General features: G+C 31.2%; 1 protein-coding gene across 1 annotated transcript in view; it reads right to left on the reverse strand.

Moving 5' to 3' along the window:
- LOC107364614 (glutamate receptor ionotropic, kainate 2-like) overlaps window positions 1-26671 on the reverse strand; it is a 58638-nt gene that overhangs the window by 25709 nt on the left and 6258 nt on the right. Inside the window, exon 2 of the mRNA XM_015932041.3 lies at window positions 8124-8285. Coding sequence (XP_015787527.2) covers window positions 8124-8285 — 162 coding nt within the window. The remainder of the gene's footprint in view (window positions 1-8123; window positions 8286-26671) is intronic.

Here is a 26671-nt window from a genome sequence, read left to right on the forward strand (position 1 = left end):
TTAAATTACTGTGAGAGGCTCGTAAATTTAGTAATCCTGTTAGCATCATCATTCTCATCTTCATCATCATCATGATAGGGAATCATACAGGCATCAACTATATCATTTCCCATGATAATGGGGCTTTGATCAATCAACCTCTCATCTTGGAATCAATCGATTTCTAATTTGACTAACAGACCTTTACTTTCATTCCCATCTTTTCTTCTTCTTCTTCCTCTTCTTCTTCTCCATTCACATGTTCATCTTTTATCCCTTTTCCATGAGTTTCTTTTGTTTCATCATCATTATCATCATTTCTTCCTTTTTTTCTCATCTTCTATTTATCTTCTTATTTTCCCTGTCAATATCTACCAACAACATCAACGATCAACATTTACCTCTCCAATTAACTTTCCCTCAATAATAAGATAACAAACCTGATGTTCAATACAAACACAGTGAATAAATTAATGAATAAGAATGAGAATGGCAAGAGCATGAGAAGAGGTAGAAAAAGGTTCACAGGCAAAACCAAAATAGTAAGTCACAGTAGAAAGTAAATACAAGGAAAGAAAAATGTTGATATAAAGATAAATCAATGTAAATATCAGCCATTCATTAGTATAAATGTTTGCTCCTAAAAGTAGAGTAAAATTAACGCCAATTAAATGATCATTAGCAAGTTTAAAATTGGTAAAGATGATAGTCGATGTAAATGTGCTGTTGGTCTGAAAATAATCTCGAGTTGTTTCAATATCGATGGAAAAGTGAATATTGTTCAATGTTGCAACGAAATTTAACAAATGAATCGTTGAAAGACAATGATTCTTTTGTGATTACATTATTACTATTCATTAATCTGTATTAAAAGTTCTTTGTCTGCTTCTTCTGGTAACATCAAAGGATGATAATGGCGATGGGTTTTCATGTTTTGTTTCTTCTTCTTGTTCTTCTTTTGCCAGTGTTGCGTAGGTTAACAATGTTTAACCATTTTTATCCTAAAAATGAATAAAGGTGTCAGCTTTGAAGAGTTTAGGATGAGAATGCTGAAAGAAGAGGGAAGAGAATGAAAAAAAGAGAGGAAAGATTCACATGAGGAATCATTATGAAGAGCAATGAGTTTTACTTCTGTTGAAGCCTAATTAATCATGGATGGTCTCACGATAATCATTTGATGATCAGGAAAGCATCATTACAATGAGTAAAAATGGTGAAAATGGAATCATGATGATGATGATGAAAAAATAGGAGAAAAGGATAAGTCTATGAAAGTATAGACAAGGAGCATTGACTGTGCATTACAAGCATGTACTACGTACAGACAATGAGTTACGACGGATGAAGATCAACTAATGAGACTGATGATGAGAATGGTGAAGAGGAGGTGAAACTTGAAAAAATGGAGAAATTTTGTGTTGGGAGGGAAAAGACTGATGAAGGATTCTTATTGAATAATGAAACAAATGATGGCAGTCACCGGGAATCAGTTAAATCACAGGAATAAGTTTACCTTTAATTTCAATGTGAACAACTCGCTGGCATGACATTGGATAATGAGCAAAGGGAATAATGTTTTCTTGTCTATTACTTGTTAACTGTTTACCTCTCAATAACCCATTCATAATTTATTCATTGCCATTCACTTTGCTTGGTGCGATTCAAAGAAAATGATATTCAAGAGAAATTTTTGTCTCAGTTAACAGTTCTTTTCCTTTTTTTCTGGTTTTCTTTTCACTTTATTTTAATCTCAGTTCAAATTATTCAAGAAACAAGGATTATCAACTCATTAAAAAAGCATGATTATGCAAAATTTGAGCAAATTTTAAAGAAATAATTGACTCTGAAAAATGCAAAGATGAATGAAATAATATATTAGATGAGATTTTCACAAATCTAGCCAATGTTTTGTATCGCATGAAAGTGATGAAACTCTTTGTTGGATGTGTTTTTGGTTAATGAACATTATTTCAACTTGCAACACTTTTAACCACTTTTACATCTTTATTAACTGTCGTTTACATGATTGATTACAAGCTTTTATACGATTCATTTTGTTCACCTTGTTAACTTGCTGACGAAATGGTTTGAAGGGAGAAGCAAAAAAGTTGATGATATTCAACTTTATCGTACATTAGCTAACCTCTTGGCTGAACCTTTTCCCTAACCACTTTACCAATGCAACTCCTTTCCTCTAGATAATTATTGTTGAAATGCTGTAAACCATGGAAGTACAATTTACAAAAGATGAGGACCAGAAACGCCATCGATTCAGAGTTTTTTCAAACTAATTTTTTAAGATGTGAAATACCATGAAAAACAAGATGGTGTAAACTATTTTTTTATATTCAAAGTCGTTATCGTAATAAAACGTGATATTCATCAATGAGTTGTTCAACACTAAAACTGGCGAAAAATTAAAATTGATTTTCAATGTTGATATCAAAACTTGCATCCATAAAATAAAGAATCTTTGAATAAAGCTTCTTATTAGATTATCGAAGAGAGAAATTAAGTTTCAATTGTTGATTAACAGGGAATGAAATTGATTAATATCTAACCTCTGCCTTCACCTGTCTCTTCATTTTGTTTACTTTCAACACTTTTTTTATAACACTGTTTACTTTACTTGACACTGCCATTATCTTGTATCTTTCAGCTTTTATTGAATATCTTTTTTTTCACTTATTTTGTTTCGCTCTTCATCGCTGTCCTTGTTACAACTTCATGGTGAGTTTATCATTTTCTGAGTTGAGAAGAAGAAAAAGTTTCCAAAGCCATTATACCTGACCTCATTTAAGCCAATCAAGTGAGAAAATGAATTTGATTTGCAATGAAATTTTTTGGCTTTTCTCTTCTTCTCTTCTCATGGATATTGTGTTTTGAAGCTGCCCTGGGCTAAGAAAAGGCAAACCAAAAAATGGATGTAAAAAGATTTGAGAAAAGCTGACACAATGGATCAGATGATGATGTGGATGATGATAAAGATAATAATGATGCATAAATGGTGAAAATTTGCTATCAACTCGACTAAATGATTTGTGTTCTGTACTTTGCTTTATCCTTTCTTTTTTTTCTCAACTTTTCCAACTTTTCTTCTTCTTTTTCTTTCATCATCATCATCATTTCTTTAACTCATCTTTTTGCAACTTTCTTTCACTTCTCTTCAACAATCAACATGATTCAGAATAAGCTTCATTTACGATTAAATTGAGTGAATCTCATTGAACAATTCCTTATCCTTCACCTTTGTTTACTTTTTACTCTCGCCATCTTAACTCATCGATTGTTTAGCTTTTCAAATTTTCATGTGAATAACCATGTTAATCAAGAAAAGAAAAGAGTTTCATGGAGAAGAAAAAAAATAGAAAGGAAAAGCTATCCAATTAAATGCTCAATTTAAATCTCGTCTAAATGCTCGAGATGTTTTAATTGTTAACATTGAACCAAATTGAAATTTACTTTGCACGAATTTTCACATCAAAAAGTTACACTGAAAAGTCGCTTAATTATCCAATTATTCAGACGAGATGAAAAAACCTTTTATTCACTTTCCATTCAACTTTAGCGAAAAGCCAAAATGTTTCAATTTTTCACAGTTATTCATCTTTCATGAACAACTCGATTCTAATGATTATTACGTTTCTTACGAAACAAAATGATAACTTTAAATGATTTATTAATGGATTGATAACATGATGAGATAACTGGAAAATGATAAAGAAAATGAAGCTTTTTCTTTCATACTGACCTAATGAAAATGAATGATGTGAAATTCAATTAGATTGATGTTGATTAAAGATAGCTCTTGATAGTTGATTAACTGCAACTTGTCAATGTTGAGATTGAAAAAGGTTTTACCAGTGAAAAAGGAAGCGAGCAAAAGGTTGGTTTTATGTACATTTGAAAAGGGTTCAACCAACGATTGCGAACATTTTGTTTTTTCTTCTTGAAATGAAAAAGTGAAAAGAAACAATGAAATTGAGCTAAAAAGGTAACTAAAGTTTTCTGTTATCACTCGAGTATTAAAGGTCTCAATTTTGGTAAATAGCCATAGGAATAGCAACGAAAGAGAAACGAGAAAATCCATCAACTATGGTGAGATTAATTGATGTAAGCCACGCATCAAGAGATGCAGCTACAAAAATGATCACAATTTTAGTTCATTTTTTGTTTTCCCATCATTCCAATTTGTATCATTTATCCTTTACTTATTAATAGTTCCTTTCATGATAACTTTAGTTTTGATATCTTTCTCTTCTCTCTTTTCCTTTTTTTACCAATTTCATCTTCACTCCCAGCAAATCAGAATCCATTTTTTGTACTTTACTTTTTTCTTGCAACAAAAAAGTCGCTCAACAATGGATCATGAAAATACTGCATAGAAATGCTTCATTTACAGCATTTGCTTTTGTTTAAAATTTAATGTCTTAAACAAAATGTCTGCAGATAATTTGACACTTTTGTTTCTGACAAGCAAAGTTGAGCCAAAAGCGGTTTCATGAGCATTTTCAGTTTTTGATGAATTTTTCATTGAAAATGTTTAATCACCTTTTCTGATGCTAAAGTTAGTAATTTTATCTTTAATCGTCTATTCATTGGAATGAAAAGTATCGATAATTGGTCGACTCTTATTGTTTCAAAATCAATGAATTTGTTTGCTGGCTGAGTTGGAGATTAACTGAGATTCAATGGAAATGCTAGAGATGCAATTGTAATGAAAAAAAGGGAACAAAAATGACAATAAAGTAAATTGCTTTTCTAACCAGGAATTGATAAATGTTTTCACAGCTCGAAAACAGGAGGAAAAGAGGAGAAACTTCATGAGATAATAATTTGAGAGATTTACCCTTCTAAACCATTTAAAAGCTTATTACTACAAATAACACAATTTGTACCATTTTTCTGTTAAACCGTTAACTCTTATCCAGTCAATTATTATGATTAACACTCGCTGTTATTTCCTACTCAACTTGTAAAGATTAAAGTATTATTTAGATTTTCATTTTTTATCTTTTTCCTCATTCAATTTTGTCTCTTCTCCATGTAAACATAAACATCTACAAACACTTACAAACTATTACACAGTGTTGAACAACTCCCAGTCAAATGCAAACTAATAACTGGTAAACATTTTAGCTTCAAAGCGAAACTCGGAAAATGAAAAAATCGAGATTTTTTATGCTCTTTTTTCTCTAATGTGTTAGCATGTAATTCATTTAAATATCAATGATAACAATTTTCAATCAATAATTAGTCAACTTTTTGCTTTGATGTTTACTGAGTTTTCAAGACGAGTTTCTTTGCTCATTCAAGATTGATTTGAATAAGGAGGATGTCAAAAGTTGCCTATTTTCAGATCACTTTCAAAACACTTTTTTCTTGTGTATTTTTTCGTACTGTTTCTGAAAATATAAATCATATTTTGATCCGAGGTACCATTCTTGAGATATTCACGAAAAAAACAAATAAAATTGAGGATGCAGAAAGGGTAGAGATCGGCTAGAAGAAGTCAGTGATTCACAATTATTTTTTCATAGCATTGTAACAAAATGATGCAAAACTCATATTTAACATTTTTTGTCTAACGAGGGAAGTGTCCCAGGTGTCTCAATAATTTCCGGTCGAGACCATATTCATTCGATAGAGGGCAAAAAGTTAGGCATAGGGTTAACGTCTCCCGTTTCGGAAACTTTCGGATCACGAGTAAATTAAGGTCGAAAGACCAATTTTGACGAAAACATGCAATTTCTTGAAATTTTTTACTTTATTTTTAAAACATTTATCAAGGTTTCCCGACCTGAAAAAATGATTGAAAATAGTTAAAACTCTGTAAGATGTATTTTTCACCGTTTTTAGTCAAAAAGTGTTGGTAGTGAAAGGAAAAAGTGCAATATGACTATTGAAGCAGCTCAAAGCGGTGAAAAATACATCTTACAGAGTTTTAACTATTTTCAATCATTTTTTCAGGTCGGGAAACCTTGATAAATGTTTTAAAAATAAAGTAAAAAATTTCAAGAAATTGCATGTTTTCGTCAAAATTGGTCTTTCGACCTTAATTTACTCGTGATCCGAAAGTTTCCGAAACGGGAGACGTTAACCCTATGCCTAACTTTTTGCCCTCTATCGAATGAATATGGTCTCGACCGGAAATTATTGAGACACCTGGGACACTTCCCTCGTAAGAAAAAAGTAAGAAGTAAGTCAATCATCACAAGAACTCCCTTAATAGCGTTAAGACGTATTTTAGTCCTTTTTCCAGTTCTTTGCACATCATGAAACTTTTGTGGTATACATAATGAGCAATGCTGAATTCATAAATGAAATAATCTCGAATCTAAAATGGGACAAAGCTAGTCATATATTGGAAAAACTGTCTGAATCGTGTTTTGGACTTATTTAATTCATGATCCAGAAGGGTGCACCGAACGAAACTTATATGGTATACATTATAGCCGATGCTGATTACATATATGAAATAATCTTGAATCTAAAATGGGGCAAAGCTAGTCATACATTGGAAAACCTTGCTAAATCGTGTTTTGACCTTTTTTAGTCCATTATCCGAAAGGTTGCACCGAATGAAACTTTTATGGTATACATAATAGCCGATGTTGATTGATTATATGCATCAATATTGAATCTCGAATGAGGCAAAAATATCTAGGTCGTGTTCTGACGAGTTTTTCCAGAGTATCTCTAGTTTTGCCCCATTTTAGATTCGAGATTATTTCATACATGTAATCAGTATCGGCTATTATGTATACCATGAAAGTTTGATTCGGTGCACCCTCCTGGGTCATGAACTAAATAATGCCAAAACACGATTAGGACAGTTTTTCCAATATATGACTAGCTTTGCCCCATTTTAGATTCAAGATTATTTCATATATGTAATCAGCATCGGCTATAATGTATACCGTATAAGTTTAATGAGGTGCAAAGACCTGGGTCATGAACTAAAAAAGGCCAAAACTCGATTTAGCAAGGTTTTCCAATGTATGACTAGCTTTGCCCCATTTTAGATTCAAGATTATTTCATATATGTAATCAGCATCGGCTATAATGTATACCATGAAAGTTTCATTCGGTGCACCCTCCTAGAACATTTACAAAAAAATGTCTAAATACCACGCAGGGAGTTTTTGCTGTGTTTTCTTACTTTTTTCAGCAATAAAAATAACAACTATGATTTTTGCATCACTTTTGACTATACCCAAAAGAAATAATTGTGAATTCCCAACTTTTACTAACCCAACTTTTATGTTTCTGCATCCTCAATTTTCTTTGTTTTTTTCATGAATATCTCAAGAACCTTAACTCGGATTGAAAAATGATTTATATTTTCAGAATCAACATAAGAAAATACAGAAGAAAAAATTATTCAAAAAGTGATCTGAAAATAGGCAATTATCCCTATTCAATTTGACATCCTCCTTTGAAAAAATTTTCATGTTTTGAGTTTTTTTGCAGGTTTAGTCAGGCATTGTAATTGTTGTTTCAAGATGAACAATTGATGTTTAAAAAATGTCAAATATTGGAACCTTGTAAGAGTCTCAATAGTTACTTGATGAACCCTTTTCCGTTTCAATTAATCAAACCATGTGAACCATTTAATGTTTGTTTGATGAAATAATCTCATCAAAATCTCATTGATGTACATGACTTGAAAGGTAACAAAAAATGGTAAACTTTTGCATTATGAAAATTGTCTTAAACTGATTAAATGAAGGAAAAAATGTTTGTCTCGACAGTTTTATCATAAAGACATTTACCATGACAGAGGGAAGGAGAACAATTTTTGCTTCAAAATTCCAAATTCTCGAATTCGAATCTTCTTTCCTTGCCGAAATTAAACTTGAGAATTCAAGTTTTAAAAGTTCGACAAATTTAACGCTTGATGATCGTTCATCAGTTGAAACTTGCCATTCAATTTGGCATTTCGTTTGACAAATTCATTCGAAGATGATAGTTGAAGTTTTTGTTCTCATGATTGAACTCAATGTTTCCAATTCAAAAATATGATTTGTGGTCAACTTTTGCATTTCGATAAAAAATTTTCGAAAAAATCGAAATGAAAATTTTCTTAATTGCTTTCATTAGTCGATTATTGTGAATGAGGTCGAGGATCAAGAGGCTTTTACCTTTCTTGGAAGCATGAAAACTGTCGTCTTTGGAAACATATTGAATATCATAGATTAATGTTGTATTGAATAGAAGGTTACGATCTTTATTAACACGATAAACTCCGTATTTAAAGGCCAACTCGGTGAGACTATTCTTCTCATCTTCCGTGAAAAGAGCTCCTGAAAAATATAAAGAAAAATGATTAGATGGAAAATGATGGTAAGATAATGATGAAAATGATGAGGTGAAGGGATGAATCCATGAATAGAGATAAAAGGAGGAAAATTAACCTCAACAATAACAAAGCAAAATAAATTAAGTTGGTGCTGATGATAGGTCAGATTAATGAAATCACAAGAGGAAAGGGAGGAGGAAAGGAATCAGATGAGACTGTTGTTGATGATATCGATGATGGATGAAACAAAAGGTAGACAAAGAGTGATTATACTGTTTCTGCGATTCCATTGTTGATAATGATGTTGATGATAAGTGATATAATGATGCCGATCAATCTACTTAACAAAGTTTATCAAAATTTTTAAACTTCATTCTTCATCTTTTACCTTCCCTGATCAAGTTTACAGAAGAAAAAGCAAAATTTCTCTTTTCATCATTTGGTTAGAAAAAACATTTCCATCAAAAGGTAAAGGTAAAATTATCATGAATCATCAGTTTTATTTACGCTTCTTTTGCTTTTCCCAGTTTTCACACTTAAATGCAAATTAAATGTGATTGGTAAAAGTTTTTGTTTTCTTTGCCTTAGTTTACTCCATTCATTGCTCAGTGTTTATACTTGGAATGTTGATAAACAGGGAAGAAACGAAAAATTATATATTCTGTGTTTAATAAAAGGTAAACATTTTAAATGAGATTTATATATTTATTAGCACAACCAAACATTGAATTTGGTGAAAAGGCAAATCAATTGTACAAAGTAAACCCAATTTCAATTGCAACCATTTGTTTACTTTCAATTGGATAATTGAATGATAATTGAAACCGATTTGGTTGCACTCAAAAGGCTCAACCTTTTGAATGCCAATGCCAATGCAAATTCTTAAATAGCATTGAATATTTACATGCAAACTGCAAGCTTCTTACATCGTAAATGATTCAAATGATTTTTCTGATTTTATCCAAATTTTGGATAATCTTTCAAAAACTTTTCGTTTGTTTAACCTCTAACTGACATTTAAAGGTCGTTTTTCCTAAAGCTGTAACTTTTTACAACGTGAAATGAAGAGAACGCATTTTGCTTGAGCGTTTTCAATGGCTTTTAATCGCTTCTGATTTTGTGAATTGTGAATAGAAATTCCAAAGTAAAGTTTTGATGAGACTTTTGTCAGTTCGATGTTTACATCAATGTTGAGTAAATCATGGAAAACTATTGATTATAAAATCAAATTGAATTATTCATCATTTATTGAATCTTTGCAACTTTTTATGTTTTTGCTGAATGTATTCAAAGTATTACATTTATTGGAGCACGCAAATTGTCATCATAAATATCATGAAATAAGATCATTAATGTTCTCATTGTTTTATTGATTAGATCAAAGTGTTGTTTCATTCCCATCTTGGCCATCATGTTTCCCTTAATATGCACTTTTCCTCTCAACTTTACCAATCAACTTTTCAAAATCGACCTTTCAATATTTAATGTTGAATATTTTGCTTGATGAAATGAAACAAAGAGAGAATCAGTTTATTCTTTAACCTTTCAAATGGCCTGAGTTTGGTTTGAAACGTGATGCAAGGAATGATGATGAATATCAGAAACTAAAGAGTTGTAAAGATATCAATTGAAATTCAATGAAATTTTGTTCATTTTGTTCATCTTAAGACTTAAGTTTTACCTTTTCAAATCGCGAAAAGGCAGTAAAAGTAAATGCATAATTAAAATGTAATAACTCAATATCAATAAAATATCACTTACAAGTGAAATTGGTTATAAAATGGATTAAATTTGTTGAAAATTGACAGAAGGGAATGTCAATGGTTCATGATAAACTAACTGAAAGTTGCGATTTAAATAGTTTCTTCATTTGTTTCGCCACCAAATGAGAATAAATGTGAACTGAGAATTTCCACTTTCATCTTTTCTTTCACCGATAACTCAACATTAGAAATGTTAAAGATTGTTGGCAATGAATTTAGTCTAATTTGTAATCGGTGAAAGATTACAGGGAGAAATAGATTCAAGGATGAAAAGTTGAACTTGAGTGTCGAGGCAATCACGTTGATCATAAATATAATATAATGTATAAAAAAAGATCCCAAAAGAGTTATCAGAGTTTCATGAGGAAAGAATGGATGGTGTAACTGGGAGAAACAATGATGATAATAATTGGTGTATTTTGTTGAAAAACTTGAGACTTGGATAATGTTTATCGAGTTAACATTGATCTGTTTAAGTTGAAAGATCAATAGATTAATGATTGTGAAGGAAACATGAATTATCTTGACATTATGATATGTCTTGTAATATATTGCCATTATTTTGCACTTTTCCTACTTTCAATGTTGAAATTATTTTCTACCCTCTCAAGATGATAAAAAGATGAGGAGGGAAAAGGGATAAACTTTATTCTCGATTCCAACTTTGTCCTCTTTTCCACCCTTTATAATAATTTACAATTATTATCATCATTTTCATGGAGAACAAGTTTGGACAGTTGAAACAAAGTCAAATCAATGTCAATCCAGCAATTTTTTTTATTAATTATCAATCAAGCTCATATCTAAATACATTTCATGGTCAATCTGGTTTGTACGCGTAAAGGTTATGTCATTTATAAACTTTTTTTGCAAATATTCAGATTCCCATCGTTATTGTCTTTTGAGAGTCTTTAAAAAAAGCTAGCATGTTTGTTTCTTGAGATATTTGATAAAAACGTGGAGTGCATAGACCTACACTGGGTGTTTTTTATCCTTGACATTCAAGGTCATTCATTTGACCTCTAACTGACATTTGAAGGTCATTTTCTGAAAGTGTATACTTTTCGGACAGGATAATATTTGTTATATGTGCATAACTTGTACCGTTTCAAAGATAAATGAATTTTTTGCCAAAAAGCATAATTAACTGAACGGTACATAAGCACTTTTCTTTCCATAAGTTTCTTACAAGTTATGAGCATGTAACAAGCATCAATTAATCTGAAAAGATTTGCCCTCTCGGAAAATGACCTTCAAATGTCAGTTAGAGGTCAAATAACAGAATGTCCTTGAATGTTCTTACAACTGGATTTATGTGGCTTCAATTTTGGAGATTATTCTGATCAAATATCTTCAAGATCTGACCTCTGGTTCAAAAAATATAAACCCAAACGAGCGTTAAGATAAAAAACACCCAGTATTTCATGAGTCGACCAATAAAGCAACTTGATGATTGAATGTGCTACCAAATTTATCGCCAATTCATTTCAAATCTTGAAGGTGCAACAGATGGTGTAATGAATGCAGTTCAATTTAGTTTATTGAATCATTTTCATACCATTTGAATATTATTTTTCAATTTTTTTTGAAAATTGACATTTCTTTTGTTAGCATTAGACTCTTTTCATATAAACGATTTGCTATCCACAACATTGGAAAGGTTAAATCATTAACTTTTTTCTACCTTTTCTGTCATAGATTCTGAATCAATTTGTTTATCAACACAAAATTTAAATTGTGAACATTAAATTTTCTCTTGCAATTTCAAGAGATAATATTGAATCTTCGAACATGATTTTAGACAATTTTCACCAATGAATTGAATGTTACATAAAACGATGAAAGAGACAAATTTTGGTTGCAAGAGCACTTGGATTGAATTGATTGTAATGATCAAACAGTTGATGTAATTCATCTTTATTAACTTTACGCTTGACATTAAAAGGCCATTTGATTACATTACTTGATCTTGAATTCAATTTAATCAAGTGTAAATCATTTCGAACGCTAAAAGCAACAAAAAAAACAGAGAAACTCTGAAAAAACAAAAAAAACTGGTAAAAACAGAGAAGCAATGAACATGATAAAAGAAGAAGAAAAAAGCGAAAAAAAGTCAAATAACAGGTTCCTTACATATTGTCGATTGACACACAAAATTAATACTTACGATTATTTACTGAACTTTCATTTTTTTGCTTCTATTTTTTACCTTGTGATCACAAGAGTTGTTCATTGAGCAACAAAATAAATAAATAATCATTTTGTACAAGAATCCGGACAAATACAGAGAACTGAACAAATGAAAGATTGGGTGAAACAAGGCAATGAAACTAACTGATGAAATTGTCCAAATAAAAGTGAATTAAAACAAAATTTGTTCATCTCTTGATTATGATGTAAAGAAAGGAGAAAAAACAAAGTAAAAGGTAAACAAAGAGTTGCTGACTTTTAGCAACAACGAAAGCTTTGGTTCGTTAATTTTACCTCAACTTGTTTCTTTACATCATTATTATGACAATAACCTTTAATAACAATCTTCAACATGGCCAACTGAAAAGTCGATTCTGAAGAAAAGAGATATTTTCAACTTTTTTTTTCTTTTCCATTTTTACCTCTTCTTTTCATGGATTACAAACGTAATCATGAAAGGTTCATCAGCAATCATTATAATACCTTGGAAAACAATGGCGAGCAAAGAAAAGAAAAGCTTTTCAAAACTGTTTTAGGTTTCGCTTTGTTTTCCTGTTCGCACAAACGTTAACCAGTCTTTCGTTATTAATATAATGTTATTACATGAAAATGTACATTTGTTACAATATTTTTTTTTGCTCCATTCATTATTTATCATTGCATGGTTATTCAAGCCAATTTAATTAAATTGCCTTTACTCGACTTAATATCGAATCAATATGGATTTTGGCTTTTCTTTACCATTACAAAAACTCAACAAAGAAATAAATATTATCGTTGCTAACATGATTACCTTTTCACCATCAACCATGGAATAACAATTGTCTTGCTCTTCCTCATTCCATCAACAAACATTCTTGTCAATTAGTTAACGAGCTGTTCAATGAATATTTAATTTGAACCATTCAAGGCGTAAAACTGTAATGCCATTTGAATGTTTTTTTCACGAAAAATCGCTTTTTCTCCGTAAATTGAAAAAAATTTTCAGCTTTTGCAGTCGCTTGTTGGATTTGATGGCCAATGTTAATTAAGAAAATTACTTTTTCATAACTTTTCCATCAACTCTAAATGGGTTTGCAAAATGAGGAAAAAATGTTCAAATGGACATTTTAAACTTTTGTTTTAGTTGCTTTTGAGTGAGTTAAGGAATTGGGTTAAAAGTGAATAAAAATGATAAATGTTTGGTGAAAATGAATTAATGGAAAACAAAGAAACTTGAAATTGACTGGGTTTGACTTAATGATAATTGCTATCAATTTTAAAGGGTAAAAATGTTGACTACTGGGAGGAGATATTTTTCATGCTTGTATGGATAACTGTATGCATTTTCAAGGATATTAAAAGTATTAAAAATTTAAATCAGAGGGAGAAGAATTTGAAAAGAGTAAAAAGTTGAATTCTCAAGTCATGGTAATCTAGAGTTTTATAGTCTCTCATGATAACCACAAAAGCTTATTCAACTCTTTTCACTTGATAGTTTTACAGTTCAACATTACAGTCTCATGAAATGAGCCATGGCAAGAATCAGTCAAGGGCAACTCAACCACTTCCTTTTAAAGTTACACTTTGTGATTTTACTTTAATGAGACAAAAAAGTGTGCTTCATTTGTGGGCGATCTTTTCCATGGAAACATAAGAAAGTCTAATCAGTTTCAAGATTAAACCAAGAACATGAACTGATAGTTTGATGGAACTGAGAATTTAAAAGGCAAATTTCTCGAGCTAACGAACTAGACTTTGATCGGAAATTAAAAAAAAAATTGATTCTTTTGTTCAACTCTCATGAGATGTGATTCTCTGAAAACACATTTTTCGCTAATTTCTCATCTCAAGTGTTTCGTAAGTTATGAACACAAACAGGTGATGGAAGATGAAAATAACCTTTTCAATGTTGAAATAGAAGAAAATTTTCGAGGAAAAACTTTTGTTTCTAAGTGTTTTTCAGCACTCTTTTCGGACAGACTTTTGTACTTGACCAATACCTGTTAATGATGCAAAATAATCCAATGACTGTTGCAAAACTCAAAGGTAACCACGTCAAGCAATACTCAGTCAAATCTTGCGGATTAGTTTGACATCAAAATGTAATCCAATTGAGATGAAATATTTATCTGAAATAATCGGCTTTAGTCAACAATTGATCAATATGAACAATTCATTTCTATCGGTTTCTTGTCACAGTTATAATGCAAAGCAACCTGATGACATGACAAACAATGAGTAATGCTCATCCTCACCTTTAATGTCCCAACTTACTCTAAGAAAATAAGAATCAATTTAAAAGATTTTAAAAAAGCAACAATAAAATCTGTCATAAGCTGAAGCAATCGAAAAATTGAGAACTAAATTTTCGAACAAAAACTTTTTCCCTTTCGACAATTCCATATAAAAATAATTAACAAATGGTGTTTCTGAAAATTGCGAACTAAAAGAAAAAATGAATTTTTGGACCAAATGATACTTATAAGTGTGTTGTGATAAATGGTTTAATCTGGTCAAACTTGGTTAACCTCGACTAGCAGTCTTGTTAAGGTTATCATTAACATGAACAGACAATTATTAACTTTATTCAGATTACAATAGACAGTTGGATTGGTTAACAATGGCAAAGGGAAAAAGTAAATACATTATTATATCACATTATGAATGTATTCATTTTATCAAACATTATTCTTGTTCAGCCTGCAACAGAATTGAGAAAAAGAGCAAAACTTTTACACTCTTTTACAGATAAGTTTCAATAGAGTCCAAGTTTTCATTTATGATGAAGCAAAGTCATCTTTGAACAATCGTTTAAGAATGAAAAGGCAACTTTATGTTTACCACTTTTATTGTTGAATGTTTATAGCAAATATCATTGGCAATAATAAAAGGGATTGGAAAGCGTTAAAAGTTGGATTCAATGAAGAAACAATATTATCATTTGTCAACTTGAAATGCTTAATGTTCAATTGGATAAATGTTTATGCATTTCAACTATTTAGTAATTTAATCATTGTGAATGTAAAATGCTTTTAACCAGATTTGAAACAATTTTATTCAATAAACCTCAACAATGGATGTATATTTACAGACATCAAAATGGTCTGCCATGAATATCAACAATATCAACCAAATGAGTTATTAGATTATTTATTTGATTTTTTTTTGCTTTCACTTTTAGAGGTTGTCTGTGTGGTTGTGATTATTCAATAACCCGCAACAAAATTACAATGTTTGCCAAGTGTAATGACATTTTAATTGAAACGTCAATCATCATGTAGACATTTTTTACCTCAATAATCTTTTATTTACCTGAGAAAGATAACTTTCTTTCTCGCAAAGATGGAGCAGCATGAAAAGATTGACGGAATGCAAAAAGACGATAATTTTCATTAATACATTTCTTCAATTTGTTCACTAGAAACTCTTCAATGTCTCATCAAGATTACACGCTATAGTGTTACATAATAACAATGATTTTTATTTAACAATTGAATTTAATATATGTCGAATGAAAGCTCATGCTCTAGTGAGTAAGGTAGTGGAAAGAAAAATTTAGACATAAATTGTTTTGCTGATTATTCAGAAACCAGATGAGATAAAGAATTAATTTTTTTTAATTTTCGTTAACTAAGTACTGATAATACACCATGTTTAGCTGCTTTTGCTATTTTATTTCGGTCATTAGCACAAAGTCGGGCGAAGTAGTTTTGGTCAAACTCTTTAAGTTTTGAATTTATCCGCGCCTTCAATGACGGATAACTCGAAGCTGACCATCCACCTTCATAAACTTTCTGTTTAAGATGAGCCCAGAAACGTTCTATTGGCCGTAATTGTGGTATATTTGGGGGGTTCTGCTCTTTTTCGATAAATTTTATGCCTAATTCGTTCAGAGTGTCAATTGTTGTTCTTGCATAATGACACGAAGCTCCGTCTGGCCAGAAAATATATCGCTTTTCTTGGTAATTTTTTTGAATGAAGGGGAATAATCTTTTTCGTAAACACTCTGAAGAGTAAGAATCGGCATTTAGTGCACACTTAGCGGGTATGAAAAACGGCTGTGAGTGACCTTTCTTCGATATGGCAATCCAAACGCATAATTTTGCACCAAACTTCGCTCGAGCTTTATAAACAAGATTTTCTTTTCCTTGACCTCTCTTCGATGCATAGTAACCTTTATCAGTTCCATTGTGAGTGTTATTGAGGGGGAAATATGACTCATCGTCATAAATTATATGCTTGTATGCACCAACTCGAAACACTCCATTAGTTAAAATATTTAATCTTTCAGTTTGTCTTTCCTTTTGGCCTTCTGATGATTGAGGCGAGTCAATTTTTTTATAAAACTGCAAATTGTTTTTTTTGAGCAGGTAGGCAATATTACGGCGACTTACGTTGAATTTTGAGGCGATTTTTGATGGTTTTTGACCATTTTCTGAAGCCAGTTTCAATATTTTTTGTATTTCCGTTGCGTTCAATTTTCCGGACTTCAAACCCGAACCTTTGGCTCTATCAATACTTGATTGTGACACCAAACGATATAAACTGTCGCTCTGGACACACCAATATTTTTAATTTTGTTGAATAACTGGTTTGCATTGGCAAACTGACCACTACTATAAAAATCTGAAATCACTTTTCTTTTTTCGTGTTCACTTAATGAAGCCATAATTGAAAACTGTTTGACAAATTTGTTTCAATTTTTAAATTTAGAGACAGTTATGATGTCACAATCATGTCTGAAAAATGGGTGCCTCTAAGTCTAGCCGTTCTGTCTCAAATTTGGTTTCAATTTATGTCTAAATTTTTCTTTCCACTACCTTAGATCAGAAATATTCTATTGCACCATCATATGAAATTTGTGATTTTCATGAGCCTGTGAAAATATTAAGATCAAATTTTTTTAGTTAGAATTATTCTATCGACTAGGTCAGACGATCGCTCGCCAAAATCGGAGCGTTCGCGATGATTTGCATTGAAGCCTATTCATTATTCATGATATCTAGTTCCATTGTAGCGCATATTAATAATTTTATCCAAGCGTTCTTATAACTTTTTGAGTGTTTTGAGCTATATCTCGCTAACTAAACTTGAAAATGAATCTTTGCATGAATGCTAAAAATAAATTAGGGAAATTTCAAATGACCTTCGAGTGCCGTTTTTTGTACCAATGATTTTTAGAAATAAAAGTTTGTTAACATCATTAACATCATTGTTTGCAAAATCCTTTAAGAATAGGATAAATTTTGTCGAATGCTTCATAGATTTCCGACCTCACTTTGGCTCCTGTCAAAACAACTTTACCAGAAACGAAAATAAGCACTAGAATTCTAGGTTTGAACATTCGATTCATTGTCCCAAGAAAAAGTTCAGGTTCGTATGAAGAGATCTGACTGTGTCAAAACCCTATCTAAGGAGCGCGAAATATCTGAAATTTTTGTGTTAAATTCTTCAGTAACTAGATAAAGTTTTGTGAAAATATAAATCTTTTAGCTCTACCCAGTTCTGAGAAAATCTCAGATTCTAGAGTAGTATTTTGTTTATATGTTTCTTCGCACAGGTTGGAATATTAAACACAAATTTCACAACGAAAGAGTTATTGAACCCGGAATTACGTTAAAATTTGGATTATATTCATTTTTAGAGCGCTAACGTAAGAATCGGACGTTTTTAATCCTGTACACCTGTTTGAAGTCATAACTCACGAACTGTTGGTACTTTAAACTTCAGATTCGAATCCAAGAAGCTTCCGCAAATTGAATATCCATCAATTTGAACGCACAAGGTCATTCAAGGTGACTTAGTTATTTTACCTCTAACTGACATTTGAAGGTCATTTCTGAGAGTGCACAATTTTTCAGATTGATTGATGTTTGTTACGTGCTAATAACTCATACGGGTGAAGGATATGAGTGTTGCAACGATACCGTTCAATGGGGGTTGAGAAAAATTCGTTTATCTTTCTAACGGTGCAAGCTTTAAACTTGTAACAGAAATCAACAAATCTGAAAAGATCTTTAGTTTATAAATTTCAATTTTTTTTGTGACCTTTGACTCTTTTAATTTTTTGCTACAAAAAAGTACTGTATAAGATTTGTTTCTTCACCCAATACGTTTTCATCAGAAAGCATTTTTGTGTCTTTGCAAAAACTAAATTCACTCGATTTATCGATTCATCGAAATTCAATGAAATTATTGCCAGGAGATCGATAGTCGAATTATCAATCACTCATCATTAATTCCAAATACTCACAAGTAATATTGAATACATTTTGGATTTACTGCCAAAAACTATCTAAAAATCGTTGATCATTCGCGTCAGTCATAACTTTGCGAGATGTCTCTTATCAATGAGTTTTCTGACCACAACACTGCATCTCCGTCTCCATTCGAGTTCAATGGAGACTAAAGTTGCAAATTTTCTTTCTCAGTCTTCATCTCCAGAGAAGAATCAGCGATTAATATTATAACTGAAGACAGAAACAAAGTCCAAGAGAGGAGAAAAACAAGTGAAAAAAGAAAAAGTTAAATCAAATGTTAAACGATCAAACAAACTGTTGACTGAACCCATCAATTCAACCATCAACTCAACTGAAACTAGGGATTGACTTGATAATCCGATTTCCAATGAACTTCCACTTTTCCTCATCTTTTCCTTGCTATTTTTTTTCTCTTTTTTACTCTTCCCTTTCCCTTTACCGATTGATAATAAACTTTGCACTTTTTCCCTTCTGTCCATTTCCTATCATCTTGCACCTTTTCATTCATCTCATGGTATCATATTTTATCCTGACTCTTCATGTTGTCTATTCACAAGTGTAAATCTATTACTTGTTTGTATTTTTCCCTTCCATCACCTTCCTTGTTATTCAAGTCTTCTCCATGAATCTTGATTCACTCAGAATATTCAATTATCTTCAACTTTTCAGGACATTATTTTTTCCACTTTTCCTTTTCACGTTTTTTCTTTACCCATTTTCGTCTCTTCCTTTTATCTTATCCATAAAAATGGATTCATCAATTTGTCCAACCTTCATCGTTACCCTCGTTGACTAGTCTCATCTTTACTGTCATCATTTTTCATTCACTTGCCTTCACCTTTTTACCAGTTTATTGCCTACAATCAAAATGATTGATTTAATTGAATCTGCTTTATTAATTAGTTTTTATTCAGTAAAGTTTACTTTCATCTTCGCCCAATAAACTTGCCTTCAAGTGTCAAACAAAACAATTTCATTCAAATTCAATTCACTTCCATCCATTAATCCTCACCATTCAATTGAATCTATTATCAGATGATACACTTTAATCATGGTGACCAGAATGGGAATGTAAATTCAGTTTAAAGATACCATCAACTCGATAGCCAATAAGATTATTGGAAAAATAAGCTTCACTTTTTTTTCATAAAAAGTCTTGACTTTTCTCTCAATTTTCTTGACCAAATGCAAGTCAAATTCAGAATAACATTCATCAAGGTCAGTCAGTATTGTCCAATTGTTTGCCATTGATGCGAGTCAGTTCTGGTTGGGACGGAAAGAGTGATTTTTATGCAAGTTGACATGAAATTTTATTCCATCAGCCATTTCAAGCTGATTTATCAACTTTTCCCATTTAATTTCCCAAGTCTTTCTAAAAATGCCATTTTCGTTATCAGATGCTAAGTCTGTCAGGAAATTGTCGTCCAACTCCATGGATTCAACTCCATCCGATTGAACCATCAAACTGTTCACTTTTCCTTTTAGTCCTTTTAGTGTATTTATTAATAAAATCCTGACGGACATTTTCCCAGGTTTCACAGATTTCTATTTGTTTTCATTGTACAAACTTGTGCAAATATCATTGGGTTATTTTGCATTATTATTGTAACAGAAATGTCTGTAACAATGTCGATTGTCTCGATTGGCAAGTATTGATTTCCTCTTAATACTTAAGCTAAATTGGGTTTGGGTTGAAACTAAGCCAGACAAGGATTTAACTGCAAGTTGAACACATTTTCCAACCTCAAAGTGTCATCAGGTTATTTGGTATTGAGCTATAATATTGAACCAATAAAGTCCCAATAGTCTTTACCGCTCACTTCACACAATATTAAGCCAACATTTTCAGTTGAATATTTTTCCTAGCTCAAGATTCAGTCTTCAATTCAATTTTTTACTTTCCAATGAGATGTTTAATCTTTTTCTCCGGTCTCAATAAGAAACTAGACATTTAGACAGAGACGAATAAAAATTGAATTTCTTCAAAGAACGTTGTAATGAATGATAATGAACTTTTGCTAAATGAGATTGACTAGATTCTCCTGTATTACAGTGAACGATTGAGCTCAAGGAAAACAGGAAAGTTGAATAACATCGTGTCTAATTTCTGGATCAATTTCTGAACTTATTTGTCTGCCCAGTATCAGAATTATTGAGCCAATTAGCTATGAATCTGAAAGGATGAATATCTCTTTGTATGAAACATTTTGTTGCACAATCAAGTCAAAGTTGACATTTTCGTGATTCCAGGAAAGAAATTATTAAACCCAGAATTCAGTGGTTCAAACAGTTTGCCTTTAATTGTGTAAACCTTTACCATTCCTTGTGTTTACCCTTTTACCTATCATTATTGTTCAAACATTATCACTTGGTTATTTGATATCATTTTGTATTTGGATTTGGATTTTAGGTAAATAGTAATGATCAGTAAAGGTATAAATGGGAATCATGAGAATAATGTTGCAATGGAAATTGATATCAACAAATATGAATGTAAACAAAATGAACAAAAGTATTGGTTCATCGTGAAAAGGGCAAAAAATGTTGGTCCAAAAAATAAATGCTCGTGTAATTAACTTGAATACTTTATTAGATGTGTTCAGATGCAGTTGAACAAAAAGTATTGATGTAATGGCTAAAAGGATTGAATTGGGTTCATTTTCACTCTCATCTTTTTCATCCTCATCATCATCTTTTTTTTACTTCCATTGAAAGCATTTATTGAAGCAGTCATTTGGATGAAGGAAAAAAATATAAATAACTGTACGAATGATGAGCGTGTTGGAAATGCTCTTTTGTATTGAAGATATTGTGGTGAAGATGAACATGAATGATAACACGGTTTAAGAATCAGAGGTGATGAAGAAAAGGAGGAAAAGATGATGATGAAGATGAATAAAGAAAAGGATTGCAAGATTTGAGAATGGGATTCGTTAACAGCAAAAATGTTTCTTGTATTGGATGTATCTTAATTATGGTTCACTGGGACGAAAGCAACGTTTACTTCATGTTGGCACATTAAGCCAATTAGCTTTAATCACTTGGCTTACAAGTTTTTTTTCCTTCTTTTCATTACACTTTTCTGCTTTTCATTGTTTCATCGCTCAGAGTAATAAATATCTTTAATGAAGTGAAATTACTAATAATCAAAGAGCTTCCATTAACCATTCTAGACAGTCGACTAATGATTGTAAGTTGATGCAGTTTAAGGGTTAATTGAACACTGGTTTGGGATTGAAAATTTTACGATAAATGAACAAGTTTTGGTAAAAAGTTCTTGATCACTTTACATAAGTTGAACATGAAAAGAAGATGAAATGCTTTCGAAACGATTACAGATTTCTTTGGATTTTTCATATTCCTCGATTAAACGAGAATATTTCATCAGAGGCTCAGAATTTTTTTCAACGTTTCCGCTGTCGACTCATGAACTTTGATTAAACTTAAGTTTTATTCTGTTAATTCAATGATCTGTGTGACCTTAACTGATGAGCTTCTAGTTGAACAGCTAATGATATTATCAGAAGGTTAAAGAAAATCAAATTTGTGATTGAACATGAGAAAATTGAATTTTCTGGTTAAATTTAATCAAACGATTTTAATTGAAAAATTGTTCTCATCAACGAAATGATGAACTGATTTTTATCTCGACATGATTCTTGTTGAAATTTCTCTAGATAATTGTTGATAATAAACATAAATTGATGGAAATGTTTTCTCATTAAACTGAACAAATGGCTGTTCATCATCAGTATCATGATGAAAAAAAGTCACCGAGTTTTCTTCTTTCTTTCTCTTTCTTCTTTTTGAATCGAAAAGAAATTTCGTTGGAAATGAATTATCTCTTGATTATTGTTGGATAAAGAAGAGGAAAGTAAAAAAAAAGATTAAGATGTAAGATTAATACAAGTTAAAACAGCGATGAAAAAACTGATTAAAGTGAACAATCAAGAAAAGATTCATGATTTTTCGTAGAGTAAAAACCTATTTTCACCTTCAAACTTTTATCGCTATTTTTATAGCCATCAACTACAGATAATATAATGGACAATAATAACTGAACTTAAAGTTATAGTAAAACCTGGATTGTTGTAAGGTAACTTAAAAAAAGACGTTAAATAAAATGAATTGTCTTGAATGTACATTCAACTCTTCAAGTGATAAATAAAAGTTGAAGATGAAATGTTAAAGTTGAAACAAGATGTAATAAGTTGCATACAAAATTGCATGTTCATTATCATTAATATTGAATGAAAATAAGAGTTTCGCTGCTTCAATAATGTAACAATTTTTTAGGTTCTTAACGTCACTTTGCAGGAGCAAACACTTTCAGTAAATACATGATCGTAAGCAAGCATAAGTTTAGTTCAGATACTTGAATTTCGCGCAGTGATAAAATTCCTTGTGACTGAAAGCGTACCATTCGAACAGATCGATCAATCGAGTTACAAGCTCATACTCGTGCTACAAAAAGATGTGTTTCCATACCTTTCAGTTCATCAATTGGTTTTGAAAAAATTTGGTTTTCTCTTTTAAGTTAGTTTTTAACAAGCAACTTTCAAGCCAGAATTTCGTATCGAATCCATGATAAAGTTAAATGGAAAAAGACACTAAAATTTTTATTCGTTCTGAATTATTTAACGGTGAAACCCACGAAGTTGTCATTTCTAATGGAAAGACTTTTCTTTGGGTCTACAGAAAAACTTGGCCGAAGCTTGAACCATCAATTTAATTCATTGATTCAATCAAGTTACATTTTGCACAAATGTATTTAAGAAACGAAACATTGTTTATATTTTGTTGAACCATTTGACGATGAAAGTGTTAATTAATCAAACAAAATGTCCTAAATAACTCAATCCATTGAAGGGTTATTGATAGTGTAAAGCAAATTGATAGTTGATTCCAGTTGAAATCATTGCTATTCAAATAGTTAAACTGCCAATTGGTAATATTATTTTATAAAGGACAATCCATGAAACAGGGAAACTTGGAGACAAAAAACAGGCAACTATGAAAATGTACTTTTGGGAATGCTAATTAAAGGGTAAAAATGATTTACGATACAAAGTAATGATGGTTAAGCCTTTTGATTGATGAGTTGCAATTTAATGATGAGCTCAGACTAAGAAATAAATGTGATTCTCTGGAGCACAGAATTGATATTGATTATGAAATGGTTTGCCATTATATTATTTATCTCAATTAGCAGATGATCATAATCAGATTGAATGTGTGACAATGTTTAAAGAAAAATTGTGAACACGATAAGTTCAATTGATTCAGAAAATGGTGAGAAGAAGAAACTTTTCAAAATGAAACTTTGAATTATGTTAAAGACAATTATATTAATCTAATTAGTTTCAATACTGGATTCATCTGATTGTGGGTAAAATGATGATATGAGGAAAAGCACTGAGCAAAGTAAATGGTCGTTACATTTGATCAGAATCGTGAGATTGTGTGAATAATGGATCCATGGGAATTATCATGTTCAAGATGATAATGGTCATGATGAGTTGGTTCAGGTTTGTTGGATGAACAAAATGTATAAACAAGTCAACAGAGTGTTTCAATGGGAACATCATTGAAACAATTGGACATTAGTTGAAAAATCATTTTATTGTTTCAAATTCTGACTCTTTTTCAAAAGAATCTGTTTCAAATGGAGAAAAAAATGAGCAATCTGAAATTTAATTTCAAAATGTTGCTCAAAGTTTCGCCAATTGAATAAATTTTCTGTAATTGTTTGGACATTTATATGAACAATCAGTAGCAATTGTTCGATCCTCAACCAACTTTTATATCCTTTATCAAAGTCTCTAACATGATATACCGGGCATTTATTTTTCATTTTACGCTTATTTGCCAATTACTGGCAAACGGTGGATGCTACAGACCTCAGAATTGCGCGATTTGAGTTTTACCGATCAAGGTCGATTCGTTATTTGACCTCTAATTCATATTTGAAGGACATTTCTGAGATTAAAAAATTTTAAAGACCAATCAATGTTAATCGTATATTCATAACTCAACATTGACAAGACAACGAATTTTTATCAGAATCAATTGATTGACTGAACGTTCTGGAATCCCTTGTATCCTTTGGCATCAAAAGTTATAAAAATCTAACAAACATGTACCGAGCAAAAAATTTTGTAATCTCAGAATATGACAAATGTCAACCCAAGGTCAAATAACGGTTTGAGCACTGATTGAATGGTTTGAATGACCTTGATCAAACTAATGCGTAAGTTCTTGATTCGATCTTGAGCTATGTGGGCGCATTAGTTCATCAAATATAGCTGAAAATAGCCGTGCAAGAAGAAGAAATGCCTGGTATGTAGCGAATATAAAGTTAAATGAATGTAAATTTATTTCATTTCATTGAATTTTTACATTGCAAGTCATAATCACTTATTTTTAAAACAAAAAATCTGATATTTCTTGATAAAATGTGTTTTTCTTAAATGCTATGACATCAACGGTGTTTGTCAGGGCGTATTCAGCTTTTCAAAAACCATACAAAATCCCATTCACCTTGTAATATTGAGTCCCCCGTAATCGAACTCACGTGCTGAAGTCTTAAAAAGCTGTTGATTTGTTAACGCTCGTTTGTTAACATGTATAATCGATATTGTTGGACTTAACCATTTATGATTGAATATGAAGATGATCAATATGAAGCAATGACTAATCATTTAATCGTTTTGGTTTTTGCGTTCATCTTTTTACTCTTGAATTGTGCACTTTATCTAATCAATTTTTCTCTTTTTCCCTCTGAAACAGCTCAAAATAACAGTTTTGAGGCAGCAGATTCAAATAGTGGCAACACTCCTTCAAAGTCATTCGTTGTTTGTAAAGTATGTGGAGATAAAGCTTCTCGCTATCATTACGAAGTCACTTCATGTGAAGGATACAAGGTAAATATTGGCCAATCACTCAGTCAACGATCGTCAGTTGACCAGGACAAACAAGAAGGTAGACAATAATTGTGAGACATTGACACGAATCAGAATCTAGAATCTATCTATCTAGAATTTTTCTTATTATACTGAGCGTTACAACAAAAGTCGAAAGCTCAAGGTCATTCAAGGTAATTCAATAATTAGACCTCTAAATGATATTTGAAGGTTGCTTTCTGAATTTTGCCAAACTTGAAAGAAAGTTGTGTAAACATCAATATTTACGCTCATCCAGTGTTTAGGAATTCTCATAAATTAAGTTACAAATTTAAAGATTTCCTAACGAGCATCACCCATATCAAACTGGACTATTTAATCTGGACTGGATAATGGTATAAAATGAGGCGAAAAAACTATTCAGGTTTATCGAACTCCAAAAAACAAAACGAATTCTTAAAGGAAAAGTGCCATTCCAACTCGTTTGTTTTAACAACATACGTTGGCAATTTTCTAAGGATAAACAACTTGTATTGTGTTGCAGTCTGGAAACATTGAGCATTCAGATAATTTCAATTGTATCAATATTAACCTTGAGCAGGACTAAGTTCATTTACTATTGACGAATCTTGCATCAGCATTCAGTTGGCTTTTTACTTCATTTTTTCACCATTTCATATTTTCTCATTGTTTCCCTTATTCTGTTCATCTTATTAGTTGGAATGGTTGAGATACTTAAGAAATGATATCATATAATGATAATGATAATCCATAGAGAAGGTTGATCTTGGAAAGGAAAACAAATTGAGTAATTTCGTTGTTCGGTTGAACAAGAAACAAGGAGGAGATGGTCATCATCATCATGTTGATCATGTTCAAGATTAATTCATTCATTATTTTATCTTGTGATGTTCAACTTGTAAGTGATTTGATTGAATAGAGAAAGATAATCTTTTAGCTGTGATTGAACACGCAAAGTTGTTGTTTAGCTGAAATAAAGAGACATCAGTTTCTTATCAATATCTTATCAAATATATCCATCAAATGTTGGTTTTGAAAACTTACATAATGATGAGGTTAAAGTGATGGGAAGTTGATGCTTCAAAATATAACAAAAATGAGAAAGTTTCAGTTTTTTTGTTCTCAGATTTTTTTCTTCTTTTTGATGGAAAACAAAAAAACCTTTCCAATTTTTACTTTACGAAATATTCTGAGTGAATCAAGTTTATCAACTAATAATCAAATCTTGATTCCATGTTAATACAGAATAACGATAAAATCCAACAAAAATTT

This window comes from Tetranychus urticae, chromosome 1 (genome assembly GCF_039701765.1).
Source record: "Tetranychus urticae isolate SD_2017Ah chromosome 1, NJAU_TeUrti_SD_1.0, whole genome shotgun sequence".
NCBI lineage: Eukaryota > Metazoa > Arthropoda > Arachnida > Trombidiformes > Tetranychidae > Tetranychus > Tetranychus urticae.